The 16569-nt window shown below is 43.7% G+C and overlaps 2 protein-coding genes across 5 annotated transcripts in view; one reads left to right on the top strand and one right to left on the bottom strand.

The window, feature by feature from the left end:
- Window positions 1-16569, bottom strand: part of LOC132388098 (NACHT, LRR and PYD domains-containing protein 3-like) — a 218859-nt gene that overhangs the window by 131114 nt on the left and 71176 nt on the right. The window lies entirely within an intron of this gene.
- On the top strand, window positions 3513-15394 carry LOC132388094 (zinc finger protein 135-like). Its single transcript, XM_059960447.1, has 2 exons — window positions 3513-3564; window positions 12991-15394. The coding sequence occupies exon 2, from the start codon at window positions 13396-13398 to the stop codon at window positions 14533-14535; it is 1140 nt and encodes a 379-aa protein (XP_059816430.1). The 5' UTR covers window positions 3513-3564; window positions 12991-13395; the 3' UTR covers window positions 14536-15394.

Genomic DNA, 16569 nt, shown 5'->3' with positions numbered 1-16569 from the left:
GTGATCCTATGTCTCCATCAGACCTCAGTGAGATGGTTCCAGTTATAACGTGCAGGGATGAAAGCACAGTGTTTGGGGTCTGATTTGACACACTGAGAGGGTTAGTTTTGCTGTAAGGAAGCAACATTAATGCAAGAAGACACAGGAACTTCATCAGTTGCCAGTTGTTTAGCAGAAGTGACCAATCTCTATGCTACTTTGACAGAAACAGATATTCCCAGAGGTGAGAAAGGGGTGCAGTCTGGTTTATTTCAGTTTGGAGAGGGGTGTGGAGTTTTGAAATCAATGCCTTGCGGTGCCACCATCGTTAATTTAGCATGTCCGGAGTGGTGGATCACAAAACACGGGAACAGGCCTTTGGCCGGCCATACCTGTTCTGACCATCCACTCACTGTCCACACGGGTCCCATTCATCAGCACTTGGTTCACAGCCGACTGTATCTCGGCAGTTTCAATGTTCATCCTCTTCGTAAATGTTGTGAAGGGACCTGCCTCCACCTCCACCTCGGGCAGTGAGTTCCAGATTTCAGCTACCCTGGTGACACCGGCTCCTCCGCTGTTGTGCGGGGTAGGGTTGTTTCCTTTGGGGGGGGGGGCTCGATGTTATTGTTCCCTTTTGTCCAGAGGGGTGGGGTTTGTAGATTGATGATCGGGATGCCGTTCTTTTTTTAAGCTGGGGTTGGGGTGGGAGTTTGATTTTTCTCTCTGAACGACTTTCATGCTGGGACTCACAAACACAACAGCTCGTTAGTTCCGCTGTATCTGTCAGTTCACCAGCGCTTGAATGCCGCCGATCCTTGAATGTGGAGGCGGAGATGCTGGAGAAGACAGCGCCCCACTCGCGATAAGGAGAGCCCGGGCACGTGTCGATGTCCGTGATCTGATTGGATACATCGCCATGACGTTCAGAGCAGTGAGATATCATTCACTGGCTCTTATTTTGGAAGGGATTCAGTCGGCCATTGCAGATTCACCAACAGCTTCGCACTGGGAAGCGGCCGTTCACCTGCTCCGTGTGTGCGAAGAAACTCATTCAGTTAACCCACCTTGTGATGCTCCGGTGAGTTCACAATAAATAGAGGCCAAATTTCTGTCCGGAGTGAGCAAAGAGTTTTACTCAATCATCCCAGCTGCTGCAACACCAGCAACTTCACATCAGGGAGGAAGTTCAAATCAGCTCCGTGTTAAATGTTTCACCATCACGGTGACTGAAGGCAGCTGCAGGTTCATGAGGGACTGTTACTGTCAGATTCTGCAGTTCTTGCGGCTGCTCATCCAACCCAGGTCTGAACCCTGGTCTCGGAGCATTGGAGGAGTCCGTTCTGCTGATGTTAGACTTAAACTAGTCTGGTGTTTAATATTGTGGATCTGTGAAAGATAAATCAGTTCTGTATCAAATCCCGTGTCTCAGGTTCTTATCGTCTCTAACACACTCACAATGTACACTAAAGTGGCCACTCTGTCCATCTGGTCCCTGCCCATGTTTCTGTTCCATATCAGTATATTAAAATCTACCCCTGCCGTTCCCCCTCTCACTCTCCCTGTGATGACAGGTTACAACTAGTCACCGCTCCGTGGAATAGGAGATTTCTCTTGAATTTCAGAGAATCATAGAAATCTACAACACATTACAGACGCTTTGGCCCACAATGTTGCGCCGACCATGTAACTTACACTAGAAACTGCTTTAAAATTACCCTACCGCATAGCCACCTATTTTCCTAAGCTCCGTGTACCTATCTAAGAGACTCTTAAAATACTCTATTGTATTCGCTTCTGCCACCATCGCTGGCAATGCATTCCACACAAACACCACTCTTTGCTTTAAAACCTTAACTCTGACATCTCCTCTGTACCTACTTCCAAGCAGCTTAAACCTATTCCCCCTCGTGTTAGCCGTTTCTGCCCTGGGAAAAAGCCTCTGGCTATCCACACGACCAATGCCTCTCATCATCTTAGACACCTGCATGAATTTCCTGCATGATTTTCTCCGGGCTGAACAAGACGATGAGCTCACTGTGGTTGTGACGTTGTTCAGGGCTCCGGACGAAGTTGGTTAAACTCCTTCTCCGCTCTTTTCAATGTTTTGTGTCATTTTCACCTATTTTAAAGGACTGTGCCTCAGACAGCTGGGTTGTTGCAATTTTTACGTACCAGCAGCAATAGATCACTAACGGAGTCAGGTTTTGATGTTAAAACCACTCTCTTCATTAGTATCTACTCCAAATCTAAAAGATTGAACGAAATAAACAGCAATTAACGGTGTTGTACGTATTCCAAACTATCAAACTTGGGAAACAATGCTTAAAGTCTTAAGATGGTAAAGTGGGAAAGTTCAGTAATCTACGGAACAAGTGAGTGAGAGGAGAGATTTGTAAATCCACACGAAGATGTAGAGAGAAGGCAACTACGAAGAATTCCACACACATTCCACGCTGGGTGAACGAATAACAGTCGCCGAAGATCTTATCCGTCGATTAGTTCCGAAATCCACTTAGAAATATCACCAGGTGACAGTCACAAGAATATCGTCTTCGGGTGGTTACCACAAAACACCCCGATTCCGGGTAAGGGAAATCCACACATATGGATGATACGAAGTGACAGTCACACATCCGTTGTGCACTGCGTGCCGATGATCAACCCAATCTTTTGGGCATAGCAGTGACAAGCTGAAGTCTCTCTCACTCTTCCTCTCCCTCTATCTCTCTCTCTCCCCTCCCTCTCCTCCCCCCTCTGTCTCTCTGTCTCTGCTGCAGCGCCTGTGTGACGTCACAGACCCGCCTCACTCAGGCACTTAAAGCGACACTCACAGTAAACGAATCTGCGGTCTCGTAACACAATGCACCTCTAAAGTCTGACAGCAGACTAGCGAGTGAATCTTCGATGGAGCAGAGTCAGAAACCAAAGAGTTGCCAGCCTGAGTCAGGCTTTGGGGCTCCAGACAGAGATGGGGTCTGGAGTTTACGAGGAGGAGGAGGAATCAGACCAGCAGGATATGGCTACAAAGGGAAGATCAGAAAAATTTGGAAACTGGTTGACCGAAAAAAAAGATGGTTAGTTTCTGCAAAATACTAGTGGGAATCAAAAGATCAGGCAGCAATTGTGGAAAGGAATAAATAAACAACTTTTAGACCGAGCCTCTTCAGCATGCCTAGACTGTGGACTCCGCTGCTTAGTTGCTACCTGAACTGCAGAGCTCCTCCAGCATTTTGTGTGTGTGCGCGTGTGTGTCCAGCCACTGCAGAATCTCTTGTGTTTTATATCCACATTTTACTTTGGCATTAAATACACGTTGATATTGAGTATATTGTTCATGTGAGCCGCTTCCTGCGTTAAAAAAGCTGCAGACTTTTTCTATATCCCGGAAAAAAAATGAGATATGGACATTGAACCGGTACTTCAAGAACTGTTTAATGGCACCGGTATTACCCAAAAGGCCCTGCGCGAATAAATCTTATCAGGCGCTGAAGCACTGATGAACTGCGCAAGCGTCAGGCTGATGACGTCCCCGAGTATCACGCATGCGCGCAGCACACGAGGCCTTGAAAATGTCGGTTGCAGGTAAGAGCGATTCTCCGTGTTTTTATCTTAAACACCGACTTCGGGATAATTCCTCTGAATTTCGGACACCGTGGGCAGCAATCCCGGGACAGTCCTGCCCTCTTCCCTCTCTCTCAGCCCCACGATCCGTACACGGGCCCCGGGGAGCTCCCGGCTGATGAGGGAATGGGAACCGATGGATCTCTCAGACAGAGCTGAGCTCCAGCTATCTAAATGCAAGGATTAGGAACTCGGAGAAAGGGAACAAAACCCGTCTGTGGACACTCTCTGGAGGTCCAAGATTCGTATGTTACACGACCGCTGGACTAAGTGTGTAAATGTAGGAGTGGACTATGTTGAAAAATAGATGTGCTGGATTTTCTAAAGTTGTCTACTTCTACCTTCGGCCACAAACTTATCTATCACCCCTTTTATTTATATATAGCAGTATAACATTAGATGATCATCACCATAAGATGAAAGTTTAAATCTTAGCCTTTGTTTTAAATTAGTACTTAGTCTTTCCTGTGATTAGAAAATAGGGATAAAGTATGGTGAGGTACAGTGCTAGTATTGTAGATTAGCAAAGATTCTACTTTGGATTGGACTTCCAGAGCACAGTTACTGGATATCCACAGGACAGTACTGTCGAAGACTAAGACAGTACTTTCAAATAGAATTGGAAAGGAAATGAGAGTGAATTTTTGCAGTGATGCAGGGCAAGAGAAAAGGATTGGAGTTGAAAGGATAGTTCTGGTTGATGATCTCCTTTCATGCCAACAATATTTTATAATAATTATTCTGTGATTCTGTGTGAAGCTTTCCCTGGTCATTTGCCAGCTCTTCTTGTGATTCTGCTCCTAAATGTGAAAACTTGGGGAAGTGAGTTTAAAATTATGCCATCGAACTGGTTGTAAGAATGGATCACACCTATTGGTCCTCATTTGCTTTATTCAGAGCCTTGTCAATAGCATAAATAACTGAATAAACATTTCATTAGAACGGGGTGGATTAAACAATATATAGGATCTTTAAATTATACCCCTTCCCACTTATTATTTTCACTGGAAGAGAGATGTTGAAATTCTAAGTAATCCTGACTAAAGTGTAATATGGTTTTAAAAAAAAGCTCAAGGTCAAATAAGTGTGAACCATCTGTCGAGCATTTTATAGGAAGGGACATTAAAGACATTCATCATTCATGCTGATTTTTCCTCCCAGCACTGCCGCAAATACACAAACCACTCCAGCTCCCTTCAGATCTACTCCATGCTGTGCCTGATGAACCAGCCAAGTTTAGCAGTTCACCATCTGTGGGAAAAATTGAGTACAAATACCTAATAAGGTTGGGATGTGTACATTCGTCTCCCAATTTATGATGTAGGAGCATTGACATTATGCTGCTTTGTGCGTAAAATATACAATCCTCTTTGTTCAATTCTTTATTAGCTAGTGAATTTACAAGTTTGCTTCAGGGAGTTAAGCAATTTAATTTTAAACAACAGCATGAATTGACAAATGTTACCAATTTTAAATAGCAAAAAGTTTATAGTATTTTTTTCCTGGGAAAAAATAGAAGTGGGGAAAAAAAAGACTTTTGGTCTGAAGTTTGAATAGTGTTATCATGTGACTGCATTTTTCGAAAGAAAAGAACAAAAATTGTAGTTATCCAAATGCAGAAAGGTTGATCCTACATTAAACTTATGAATTACGATTAAGAGATCCAAGATAATGTTAATTTAATAAAATAATTTAAATCCAATAATTGCTTTAAATCTACATTATACGTTCAAGAATGCATTTTAGGTAGCTCAACACCTCATGCAGGTCAGTCAGGTATCTCTGCTCCCTTTAAACTTGCATGTTTCTGTTTCCCAGATGCCTTTGAAACTTACTTTGACCTTATTTTCTGAGCTTCTTTTAAACTTGCAGGTTATGTGGAACATATCATTCTATAATGTAATGTCTAAAAACAGTGATTTGGAAGTGAGGTATGATGTATTAATAAGAGAACATCAAATAATACAGAAAATCTGCTAGTCCGACACCCAAGACCCAACCATGGCAGGTTCACTAAGTTTTACTGTGGTTCGTCACATGTTTGGAGGGCTGTCGCCTGAAAGTAATGATCATTAATCACCATCAATGTTACATAGTTCACACTGAAAATAAAAGCACAAGGGAGAAATCGGCCTCTGCCGCACCTTTTTTTCAGAGTGCTCAGTGGCTCATTTGAAATCAGGTCCAGAATTTTCCTGCACTTCTGATGGGAAATCTGTTGGATGTGTTTCTGACAAACATAAACCCAAAAAATGTAATGAGTCAATGCACCAAGTGGATTGAACACCAGCACTTTTGAACAGTGTGTTTCAGCCTATTCTGTTTCAATCTTTATGAAATGTGAAATAATATGAAAGGTCTAGAACAAGGGTGGGCAAACTTTTTGACTTGTGGGCCACAAAGGGTTCTAAAATTTGACAGGGGGGCCAGACCAGGAGCAGATGGACGGAGTGTTTTGGTAATACACCTCATAAGAGAAAATAAAATATCATGGGATATGTAGAAAACATGTGCTTTAATTTCAATTGAAAATGAACAAATGCATTACAACAAAATATCTGTCTTTGAAGTCCCATGGTATTTAGCTATTTATTGAAATGACTTTTAAAACACTGAAAATTAAATGAATAAAATACAGCTTTTTTTAATAGTAACAGTTATTATTTTAAAGCACTGAAAATTCTGTTATCCTTCAAGGTATTATCATCATCACTCTCCTCCTGACTGTCTTTATTTCAAAACCGGTAGGAGATGCAGGTCTACTTGTCCTGCTCCTTCTTATTCAATTGTCCACTGTGCCAAAACTCAACAACGACCAGCACAAAGACAGAACAATGACAGCGCACCAGTATGCGGAGCGCGTTATTTGATCTGGAGCGCATTTTTTATTTTGAGAACGTACGTGCACCTGCGTACTACTCGTGTCCATCACTTAACAGAAATGACATGTAACATGTAAGGCTTATTGAAACAAATATTTTCAAATGCATTTTTTACATAACACAACGAAGAAACTTATTTTTAATTTCAGTGGGAACAGTGTTGTTGGTCTCCCTTTTTAGTTAGCGCATCAAAGTCTGGATTTAGTTTTGTTGTGGCGATTCTCAGGATGGATCTGAGGGGTTGGTCAGTTAACTTGGATCTGTGGCTGGCTTTGTTGATGTTCATGACGCTGAACGCCTGTTCACACAAATAGGTCGAGCCGAACAAAGAGTAAAGCGCAAATGTGGAGTAATACGCTGCACCTCAACAAAGGTCAATGTATGTAGAGTGCGTCATCTATTGGGAAAACGCCAGAATTGCGGGGAAAAGACGTTAACAAGGTTTAGTAATATAATTTCATCAAGTTCTGCGGGCCGGATTAAAAAGCTTAACGGGCCGCATATGGCCCGCGGGCCATAGTTTGCCCATGCCTGGTCTAGAACTTGATAGAGGGCTAAAAGATTATGAGAGGCATAGACAGGGTGGATAGTCAGTACCCGTTTCCCAGGGCACCGACAGCAAACACCAGAGGGCATATGTATAAAATTAAGGGAGGGAAGTTTAGGGGAGACATCAGGGGTAAGTTTTTTTTCATAGAGGGTTGTGAGTGACTGGAATGACTTGCCAGGGATGGTGGTGGAGGCTAAAACATTAGGGGTATTTAACATCCTCTTGAACAGGCACATGGATGAAAGAAAAATGGAGGGTTACGGGGTAGTGTGGGTTTAGTTCTTTTTTTTAAGGTTTATATGGGTTGGCACAACATAGAGGGCTGAAGGGCCTGTACTGTGCTGTAGTGTTCTATTCTATGGCTCTAACATCTTTTACATCACCAGATGAGAAAATCATCTGTGTTCTACCTCCAATCACAAAGAGAAAATCTGCAGGTGCTGGAAATCCGAGCTACACACACAAATTGCTGGAGGAATTCAGCATTAGTACTCTTTTCCATAGATACTGCCTGGCCTGCTGAGTTCCTCCAGCATTTTGTGTGTGTTGCTTGTTCTACCTCCTCTCGGTCTGCATTTTTCTACCAGTGAGAACATGCTTCCACCAATTCTGTCTGGCTACATAATGATATCAAACACCTTTGCCCTGGCCAACAAGTAGCTTTCACATCACAAATGTGCCAGACTCCAGGGAGACAGACTACCACCCTTAAAGGCAGTATTCCTTGGCCTTACCATCACTGAGTTCACCACTTTCAGTCACCTGGGTGAGACTTCAGGGGAAATACTTATGTACAATACTTTGTGTATTGTGGTGATGCAAGAGTTGCTGGAGAATTTTCAAGTGGGAAGAAGTGGAGTGATATTTGGAAATCTGAAATTGAAAGCATCATTTAGCAAGAAAATCACAAATAGGTGGTTTGCAAAAGCTGTGGCGAGTAAATCCTTCATTAACCTGTTACATAGGTTGTGTGAGAGTGCAGATGAACTCAATCAAGACTCAACCAGAGGAGATTAAAGTTCTTACTGACAGTGACTTGCTCGCTGTTGAAATGAATACCTCTCTATATAAAATTCAGTTTGCACATGTTGTTGTCACTGGGTAAAAATTGTACAGTACAAGGTTTTTGCACACACTGGTCATTACAAATTAGAGGGGATATTGGTGGGAAGGCGGGGAGACCTCCAGTGTCCCTGACGCCCTCACGTAGAAGGTGTATATCCAGCTGCACTTTAAGGAGTTAGAGCTGGAACTGGATGAATTCCGCATCATCCAAGCGTCAGAGGGTGTGATAGGTATGATGTGCAGAGAGGTGAGTTGCACCCAAGGTGCAGGACACAGGAAACTGGGTGAGAGTCAGGAAGGGGAATGAGGTTAAATAGCCATCGCCGAGTACTCTTGTTGCTATCCCACACAACAACAGGTGGACACTTTAGAAACTGTTGGGGGGAATTACCTGGCAGAGGAAAGTCAAAGGGGTGATAGGGAATTTGTTAGTTAGTGGAACAGAACTAGAAAGGGATGAGTATCCTAGTGGCAAGGCTTGCTGCTGCTCCCCTGTGGGGTGGGTGGTTAAACTAAAGTTGCAGGGAGGATTGGAGCCAGAATGACAGAACAGATAGTGGAGAGGTTGAATTGAATCGAATTGACTTTATTACTTACATTCTTCATACATGAGTTGTAGAAATCTTTATGTTACGTCTCTGTCTAAATGTGCAATGTGAAATTTATAATAGTTTATAATAAATAGTATGTACAACAGGACAGTCAGGATAAATAAATGTACAATTGTATCAGCATGAATTAATCAATCAGAGGGCCTGGTGGAAGAAGCTGTCCCTGGGCCTGTTGATCCGGGCTTTCAGGCTGTGGTACCGTTTCCCAGATGGTAGCAGCTGGAACAGTTTGTGGTTGGGGTGACTCTGGTCCCCAATGATCCTTTTTACAGTGTGGCCCTTTTTACACACCTGTTTTTGTCAATGTCCTGAATAGTGAGAAGTTCACATCTACATATGCGCTGGGCTGTCCGCACCACTCTCTGCAGAGTCCTGCAACTGAGTGAAGTACAGCACCCATACCAGGCAGTGATGCAGCCCATCAGGATGCTCTCAATTGTGCCCCTGTGGAAAGTTGTTCGTATTTGGGGCCCCGCCCCACACTTCCTGAACCGCCTGCGGTGAAAGTGGTGCTGTTGTGCCTTTTTCACCACACAGCCAGTATGTACAGACCAGGTGAGATCCTCGGTGTTGTGTGCGCCAGGGAACTTAAAGCTGTTCACCCTCTCAACCCCAGATCCTGGGTCAGCCTGTCTCCATTTCTCCTGTAGTCTGCAGCCAGCTCCTTTGTTTCAGTGACATTGAGGGCCAGGTTGTTTTTTTGACAGCAAACAGATGTCATTCAGACCTCAGGACATGAAATTATGATATTGTAGCCATTACTTGGACTTGCTTGCGCCCAACAGTCTGAGGGATTTCAAGGAACAAATCTGTAGAGAGATTGCGGACTATGCCAAGAAACAAAGGTTGATAAAGTGAGTGAATTTAACTTTCCGTTTATTGACTGGAATCCTAGGCTGTAAAAGGACTAGATGGGGTAGAGCTTATCAAATCTACCTTAATCAGTATATAAAATTCCCGATGTAGAAGTGTGCAATAAGCTATTGGGAAGTGATCTAGGGCTAGTGACAGAAATTAGTGTATGGGAACACTTTGTATCTACTGATCATGAGATTCCAAGTAAATACAGAAAAGCAGAGGCCTGGACCTCTCTTGAGATTCTAAATTGAAAGGCCAATTTTTATGATATTTGCAAGGATTTGACAAGTGTGGATTGGGACAGGATGTTTTTTAGCAAAGCAGTACTTGGTAAGTGCGAGTTCTTCAGAAGTGAAATTTTAAGGGTGTAGAGTTTGTATGTGTCTGACAAAATAAAAGTTGAATGGTAACTAGTGCAGGGAATCTTGGTTTTCAAGAGATATTGAGGCCCTGGATATCTCGTTCCTCTAAATGCCACGGACTGTTGGGTGCAACCAAAACTCATTAATGACAACCATTTCATAATTCCACTCCTGAACTCATCTGACTTTCCTTTAGTTGTCTTCTTTTGGATTCTAAAAGCTTCCTAATGGTCTTTTGCTCTTTTGTTTGCCCTCTCCTCTGATTTTATGTTGGTTTTGGTTTCTCATTTAACCCACGTTGTGCCCTGCTGCCATTCAAATGCTTCCACGTCTTTGGGATGTATCGATCACTCAGCTCTCGAATTGCTCCCAGAAACTCCAGCCATTGCTGCTCCATTGTCACTCCTACCTTTTCCCTTCCAAACAAGTTTGGCCAGCTTCTCTGTCACAGAAACATGGAGAAGTTCAGTACAGAAACAGGCTATTTGGCCCATCTAGTCAATGCCAAAAACATTTAATCTCTCTAATGCAACTACCTGCACCGGGATCATCACCCTCCGTACCCCTACCATCCAGGTACCTGTCAAACTTCTCTTAATGGTGAAATCGAGCTCATATTCTCCACTAGTGCTGACATCTCATTCTGCACTCTCACGACCATTTCAGCAAAGAACTTTTCCAAATGTTCCCGTTAAATTTTCACCTTCCCCACTTACCCATGACCTCTGGTTGTCGTCCCACCCAACCTCAGTGGAAAAAGCTGCTTGCATTTACCCTATCTATACCCTCATAATTTTGTTTACTTCTAACAAATCCTCAGAGCAATGTATAATTTCCTTGCTAATGTTCAGAGCCTTTTTTAGGTGTATAAGATGATGAGGGGCAGTGAGTGTGTGGATAGCCAGAGGATTTTTTCCCAGCGTTAAGATGGCTAACAGGATGGGGCATAGTTTTAAGGTGCTTGGAAATATATGCGGAGGGGATGTCAGGGGTAGGTTTTTTACACAGAGAGTGTTGGATGTGTCAAATGCACTGCCAGCAGCGGTTGTCGAGGCGGATACAACAGGGACTTTTAACACTCTCTCAGATAGTTACATGGAGCTCAGAAAAATAGAGTACTATGTGCTAGGGAAACCCCAGTCAGTTTCTAGAGTAAGTTACATAGTCGGCACAGCACTGTGGGCCAAAGGGTCTGTAATGTGCTATAGATTTCTATGATTCTATGAAATTCAAGGGAAATCTCCAAACCCACGGAGTGGTGACTAGTAGTGAATAGTGGGAAAGTTACTGGAACGTATGTGCAAGAACCGGAAATATAAGTATTTGGATAGATGTGGACTGATTAAGGATAGACAGCATGGCTTTGTGCATGGTAGGTCATGTCTAACCAGTCTTACAGAGTCTCTTGAGGAAGTTATCAGGAAAGTGGTTGAAGACAAGGCAGTGGATGTTGTCTACATGGACGTTAGCAAGGCACTTGACACAGTCTCATATGGGAGGTTGGTCAAGAAGGTTCAGTCACTCAGCATTCTAGATGAGATAGTAAATTGGATGAGACACTGTCTTTGGGAGAAGCCAGAGAGTGGTAGCAGATGGTTGCCTCTCTGACTGGAGGCCTGTGACTAGTGGTTGCCACAGGGATCAGTGCTAGATCTGTTGTGGTTTGTCATCTATATCAGTAATCTGGATGATAGTGTGGTTAACTGGATTAGCAGATTTATGACCACCAAGACTGGTGGTGTAGTGGACAGCGAGGAAGACTATCATGGCTTGCAGTGCAATCTGGACCCCCTGGGAAAATGGTTTGAGAAATGGAAAATGGAATTTAATTCAGACCAGTGTGAGCTGTTGCACTTTGGTTTGACCTACCAAGGGAGGTCTTTCACAGTGACTGGTCGGGCACGGAGGAGTGTTGTAGAAGAAAGGGACCTGGGAATACAAGTCCTTAATTCACTGAAAGTGGTATCACAGTTAGATAGTGACGGAAAGAAAGATTTTAGCCCATTGGCTTTCGTGAACCAAATCCTGACAATAGATGGATATTATGTTGACTTGTAAAAGAGGCCTAATTTGGAGTATTGTGTGATGTTTTGGTCACCTACTGACAGGAAAGATTTAAAAGAGATTCAAAGATTTCAGAGAAAATTCACAAGGCTGTTGTCAAGTTTGGAGGACTTGGGTTATAAGGAAAGATTGAACAGGTCAGGACTTTATTCTTTGGAATGTAGAAGATTGAGGTGAGATTTGATTGTGGTAGAGGGGCATAGATAGTGTAAATGCAAGCTGGCTTTCTCCACTGAGATTGGGTAGGACTTCAACCAGTGGTCAGGGGTTAAGGGTGAAAGGTGAAATGTTAAGGGGAACATGAGGGGAAACTTCTGCACACAGATGGTCATCTAGGTTTGGAATGAGCAGCCAGCACAAGTGGTGCACGCGAGCTCGATTTCAACATTTAGGAAGTTTGTGTAGGTACCTGGATTGTAGGAGTGTGGGAGGGGCAATTTAAATAGGTCAGCACAAGACCAGATGGCCCAAAGGACCTGTTTCTGTGTTGTACTTTTCTACAAGAACTTGAAATATTACAAAAATTCACTCTAACCCCTTTTACCAGCTGTGCGGACCAACCAGTCATCTCAGCAGGAATTTTTTTATATGGTGTTAAAGCTGTAGCACTTTAAGTTAATAATACATAAAAGAATTCCCAGATGCACATCCACAAAGACAATTTGCGTGAGACTGTTTCAGTTACTGTGGGGCCAGGCACCCATACAGCTCAGCAGGAACAGGGAATAATACCAATGGAGAGAGTCAAACTGAGCCAGGTCACAGATTGGAGATGGCAGAAATGCCCCATTCTTATAGAGACAGGAAGAGCATCGGAGAGTTTGATGGTCTTCCAGATACCAGCACTCTGCCCAGTCAGGAGGTGATTTCTCTCTCCAACTTGGGTAGAACCTCACTGTAACAGTGTGATACCAGATCAAACCTTGGCAACTCAAGTAATCTCATCGGAAATGTTGTCCTAAACCCATTGAAGGATTTTGTAAATCTTTTCACAGGTTAAAAACGAGAAGGAATTTGTCGCCGGGGATCTCAAACAGAAAACGCCAGTTTTGCTGTCTCTGTCTGGATATTTAAGAAGTGGAGCGAGGGATTCAATCGACTATCCTTCCTGCTCAGACTGTGGAGAGGGATTCAATTGATCATTTGACCAAATAGCAAGCCAGTCATCTTACACAGGAGAAAGGCTGTTCACCTTCTCAGACAGTGGGAATAGATTCACTCAATTATCACAATTGAAGGTACATCAGCAAGTTCACACTGGGCAAGGCCATTCATCTGTTCTGTGTGTGAGAAAGGATTCAGTTGGACCTGAGGACACACCAGTCAGTTCACACCACACCTGGTAGAGGCTGGTGATCTGCTGAATTTCTGGGAAAAGATTCACTCAGTCATTTGACCTTATGGCTCACCAGCGAGTTCACACTGGGGAGAAGCCATTCACCTGTTCAGTCTGTGGAAAGGGATTCACTCAGTCATCCAACCTACGGAGTCCCCAGCGAGTTCACACTGGGGAGAGGCCGTTCACCTGTTCAGAATGTGAGAAGAGATTCACTCAGTCATCCAACCTACGGAGTCCCCAGCGAGTTCACACTGGAGAGAGGCGCTTCACCTACTCAGTCTGTGGGAAGAGATTCACTCAGGCATCCAACCTACGGAGACATCAGCGAGTTCACACTGGGGAGAGGCCGTTCACCTGTTCAGTCTGTGGGAAGAGATTCACTCGGTCATCCAACCTACTGGTACATCAGCGAGTTCACACTGGGGAGAAGCCATTCACCTGCTCAGAATGTGGGAAAGGATTCAGTGAGTTATCCAACCTACTGGTACATCAGCGAGTTCACTCTGGGGAGAAGCCATTCACCTGCTCAGTCTGTGCGAAGGGATTCACTCGGTCATCCCAACTACAGAATCATCAGCGAGTTCACACTGGGGAGAAGCCATTCACCTGCTCAGAATGTGGTAAAGGATTCAGTGAGTTATCCAACCTACTGGTACATCAGCGAGTTCACACTGGGGAGAAGCCATTCACCTGCTCAGAATGTGGGAAAGGATTCAGTGCTTTATCCAGCCAACTGAGACATCAGCGAGTTCACACTGGGCAGAAACCGTTCACCTGTTCAGAATGCGGGAAGAGATTCACTCAGTCATCCCACCTGCAGAGTCATCTGCCAGTTCACACTGGAGAGAAGCCATTCCCCTGCTCAGAATGTGGGAAGAGGTTCAGTCACTCACGCTCCCTGCAGAGACACCAGTCAGTTCACACTGGGGAGAAGCCGTTCATCTGCTTAGTCTGTGGGAAGAGATTCACTGAGTCATCCAGATTACTGGTACATCAGCGAGTTCACACTGGGGAGAAGCCGTTCATCTGCTTAGTCTGTGGGAAGAGATTCAATAACTCATCCAGATTGCTGGAACATCAGCGAGTTCACACTGGAGAGAGGCCATTCACCTGCTCAGAATGTGGGAAGAGATTCACTCACTCTTCCACACTACAGAGACATCAGCGAGTTCACACTGGAGAGGAGCCATTTACCTGCTGAGAATGTGGGATAGGATTCACTCAGTCATTCCAACTACTGGCACACCAGTCAGTTGTTATGAATCCCTAGGTTTTGTTTGCTGTGGACTGTCATTTTAAGAGAGAGAGATTAGGAAGTTTAATCAGTCTGACTTGCAGCTTGTTTACATCACTCACAGCTTGTTTAGTTTTAACTGAGGACACAGACACTCAGAGTCAGACGGAGATGAAGGAGGAAAAATGGAAAGATCGATACAAGGGAAATAGGTGCCAAGGGTCACTGTTTGGAATTTTCCTATGCCCGCAAGTATGGGTTAATTATCGATTCATCATACATCGTCTGTGTGGTTGTCACCTCGTTTGATCCATAGGAGTGGATCTGATTTGGGGTATCATGTGAAGACCACCGATGTGTTAACCCTTGCCTGGGTGTGGTGTGGTAATTCACTTGAAGACGATACGCCTTGTGACAAGTCACTTTGGGTGATAATTATTATGTGGATTTGGAAGGATGACTGTTCTCTTGTTTTACCACCATGGAACCTGTGGAATTCGACATAATTGCCTTCTCTCGACATTTACCCTGGATTACATATATCTCTCTCATCACCTATTCTGTGGTTGAACTGAACTTTCATACTTTACCATCTCAAGACTCCAAGCCTTGTTCCCCCCAAGCTCAATAGTTTTGGATTTATATTTACACACATATATACACAGAACACTGTTAACTTTTGTTTATCTTGCTTAAGTTACTATATTATAAGTCGATTCTAATAAAGATAGTTTTAAGATCAAAAACAGACTCCTGGTGTAGTCTCCACGAGGAAATCTGCAGATGCTTGGAAGTCAAACACACACAAAATGCTGGTGGAGCACAGCAGGCCAGGGAGCATCTATAAGGAGAAGCACTGTCAACGTTTCAGGCCGAGACCCTTTGTCAGGCAGTCTCAGGCAGTCCTGATGAAGGGTCTCGGCCTGAAACGTCGACTATGCTTCTCCTTATAGATGCTGCCTGGCCTGCTGTGTTCCACCAGTATTTTGTGTGTGTTGTTCCAGGTGTAGTCTATTGGTGCTGATTCGTTTCTAAAGCTTTACGATTCATAACAAAATTGGGGCCTGCATCTGGGATATGAACAGCTATGGGGGCGTAGTCATTAATTATCGATTTCATTGGGGAAGTCCCTTTTGATATATTTGTGTGTAGAAAATCAGCAGCGGATGCTGATTATTGTTTGGAAGCGGGAACCTCTGAGGCATTAGAGGATGGCAGACGGATTGAGTTGTTGAGTCTTGCTAGAAGGTTAAAACTTGCTATGTTGAAATTGACAATGAGGAGGGAACAGATGCAGAGGGTAATAGCTGAACATTATGTATTTGAGGGTGTGTTTAAAGTGGAGGAGTTGGACGTGTTTCCTGGAAGTAAACCTAGTGAGCTTGAGCTCCAGGACAAGTTAGAAAAATTAAAGATGGAGGCTCCGGAAAGGCAGAGGCAATTTGAGGCTAGAGAGGCAGAAAATCAGAGAGGAGGCAGAAAAACAGAAGGAGGAAGCAGAAAGACAGAGGCTATTCGAGCTGGAAAAGATACAGTGGTTTCAGCAAAGGGGTCTAGCGTTAGACTCTGGTGATAAGTTTGAGGCTAGTCAGGAAATTAAATTGGTACCTCCATTTGATCAGAAAGAGGTTGATAAATACTTCCAGCATTTTGAGAAGGTTGCTTAGAATTTAAAGTGGCCAAAAGAGGGTTGGTTCTCTTACAAAGGGGGAGGCTTAGCAAGCCTATTCTGCTTTGACAGTTGATGAAGCAGCTGATTGTAACATAGTGAAACAGGCTGTGCTCAAAGCTTACGAGTTGGTCCCAGAATCATACAGGCAAAAGTTTTGAAATTTGTGGAAATCTGTGAACCGGACATATGTAATTTGCTTATGAGAAGTCTGTGTGTTTTGATCGCTGGTGCACATATATGATGATGATGATAAGTATATGATGATTTTAATAGCTTGAAAGAGTTAGTTTTAATTGAAGAATTCAAAAGGTGTGCTCCTGACGACATAA

Source organism: Hypanus sabinus, unplaced genomic scaffold (genome assembly GCF_030144855.1).
Source record: "Hypanus sabinus isolate sHypSab1 unplaced genomic scaffold, sHypSab1.hap1 scaffold_264, whole genome shotgun sequence".
NCBI lineage: Eukaryota > Metazoa > Chordata > Chondrichthyes > Myliobatiformes > Dasyatidae > Hypanus > Hypanus sabinus.
The sequence above is the reverse complement of the archived record's forward strand: the minus strand, read 5'-3'. Positions and strand labels throughout refer to the sequence as shown.

Bases quoted from the DNA above. Each gene is read 5' to 3' on its own strand.
- LOC132388094 (XM_059960447.1), top strand. From the start codon at position 13,396: ATGGCTCACCAGCGAGTTCACACTGGGGAGAAGCCATTCACCTGTTCA.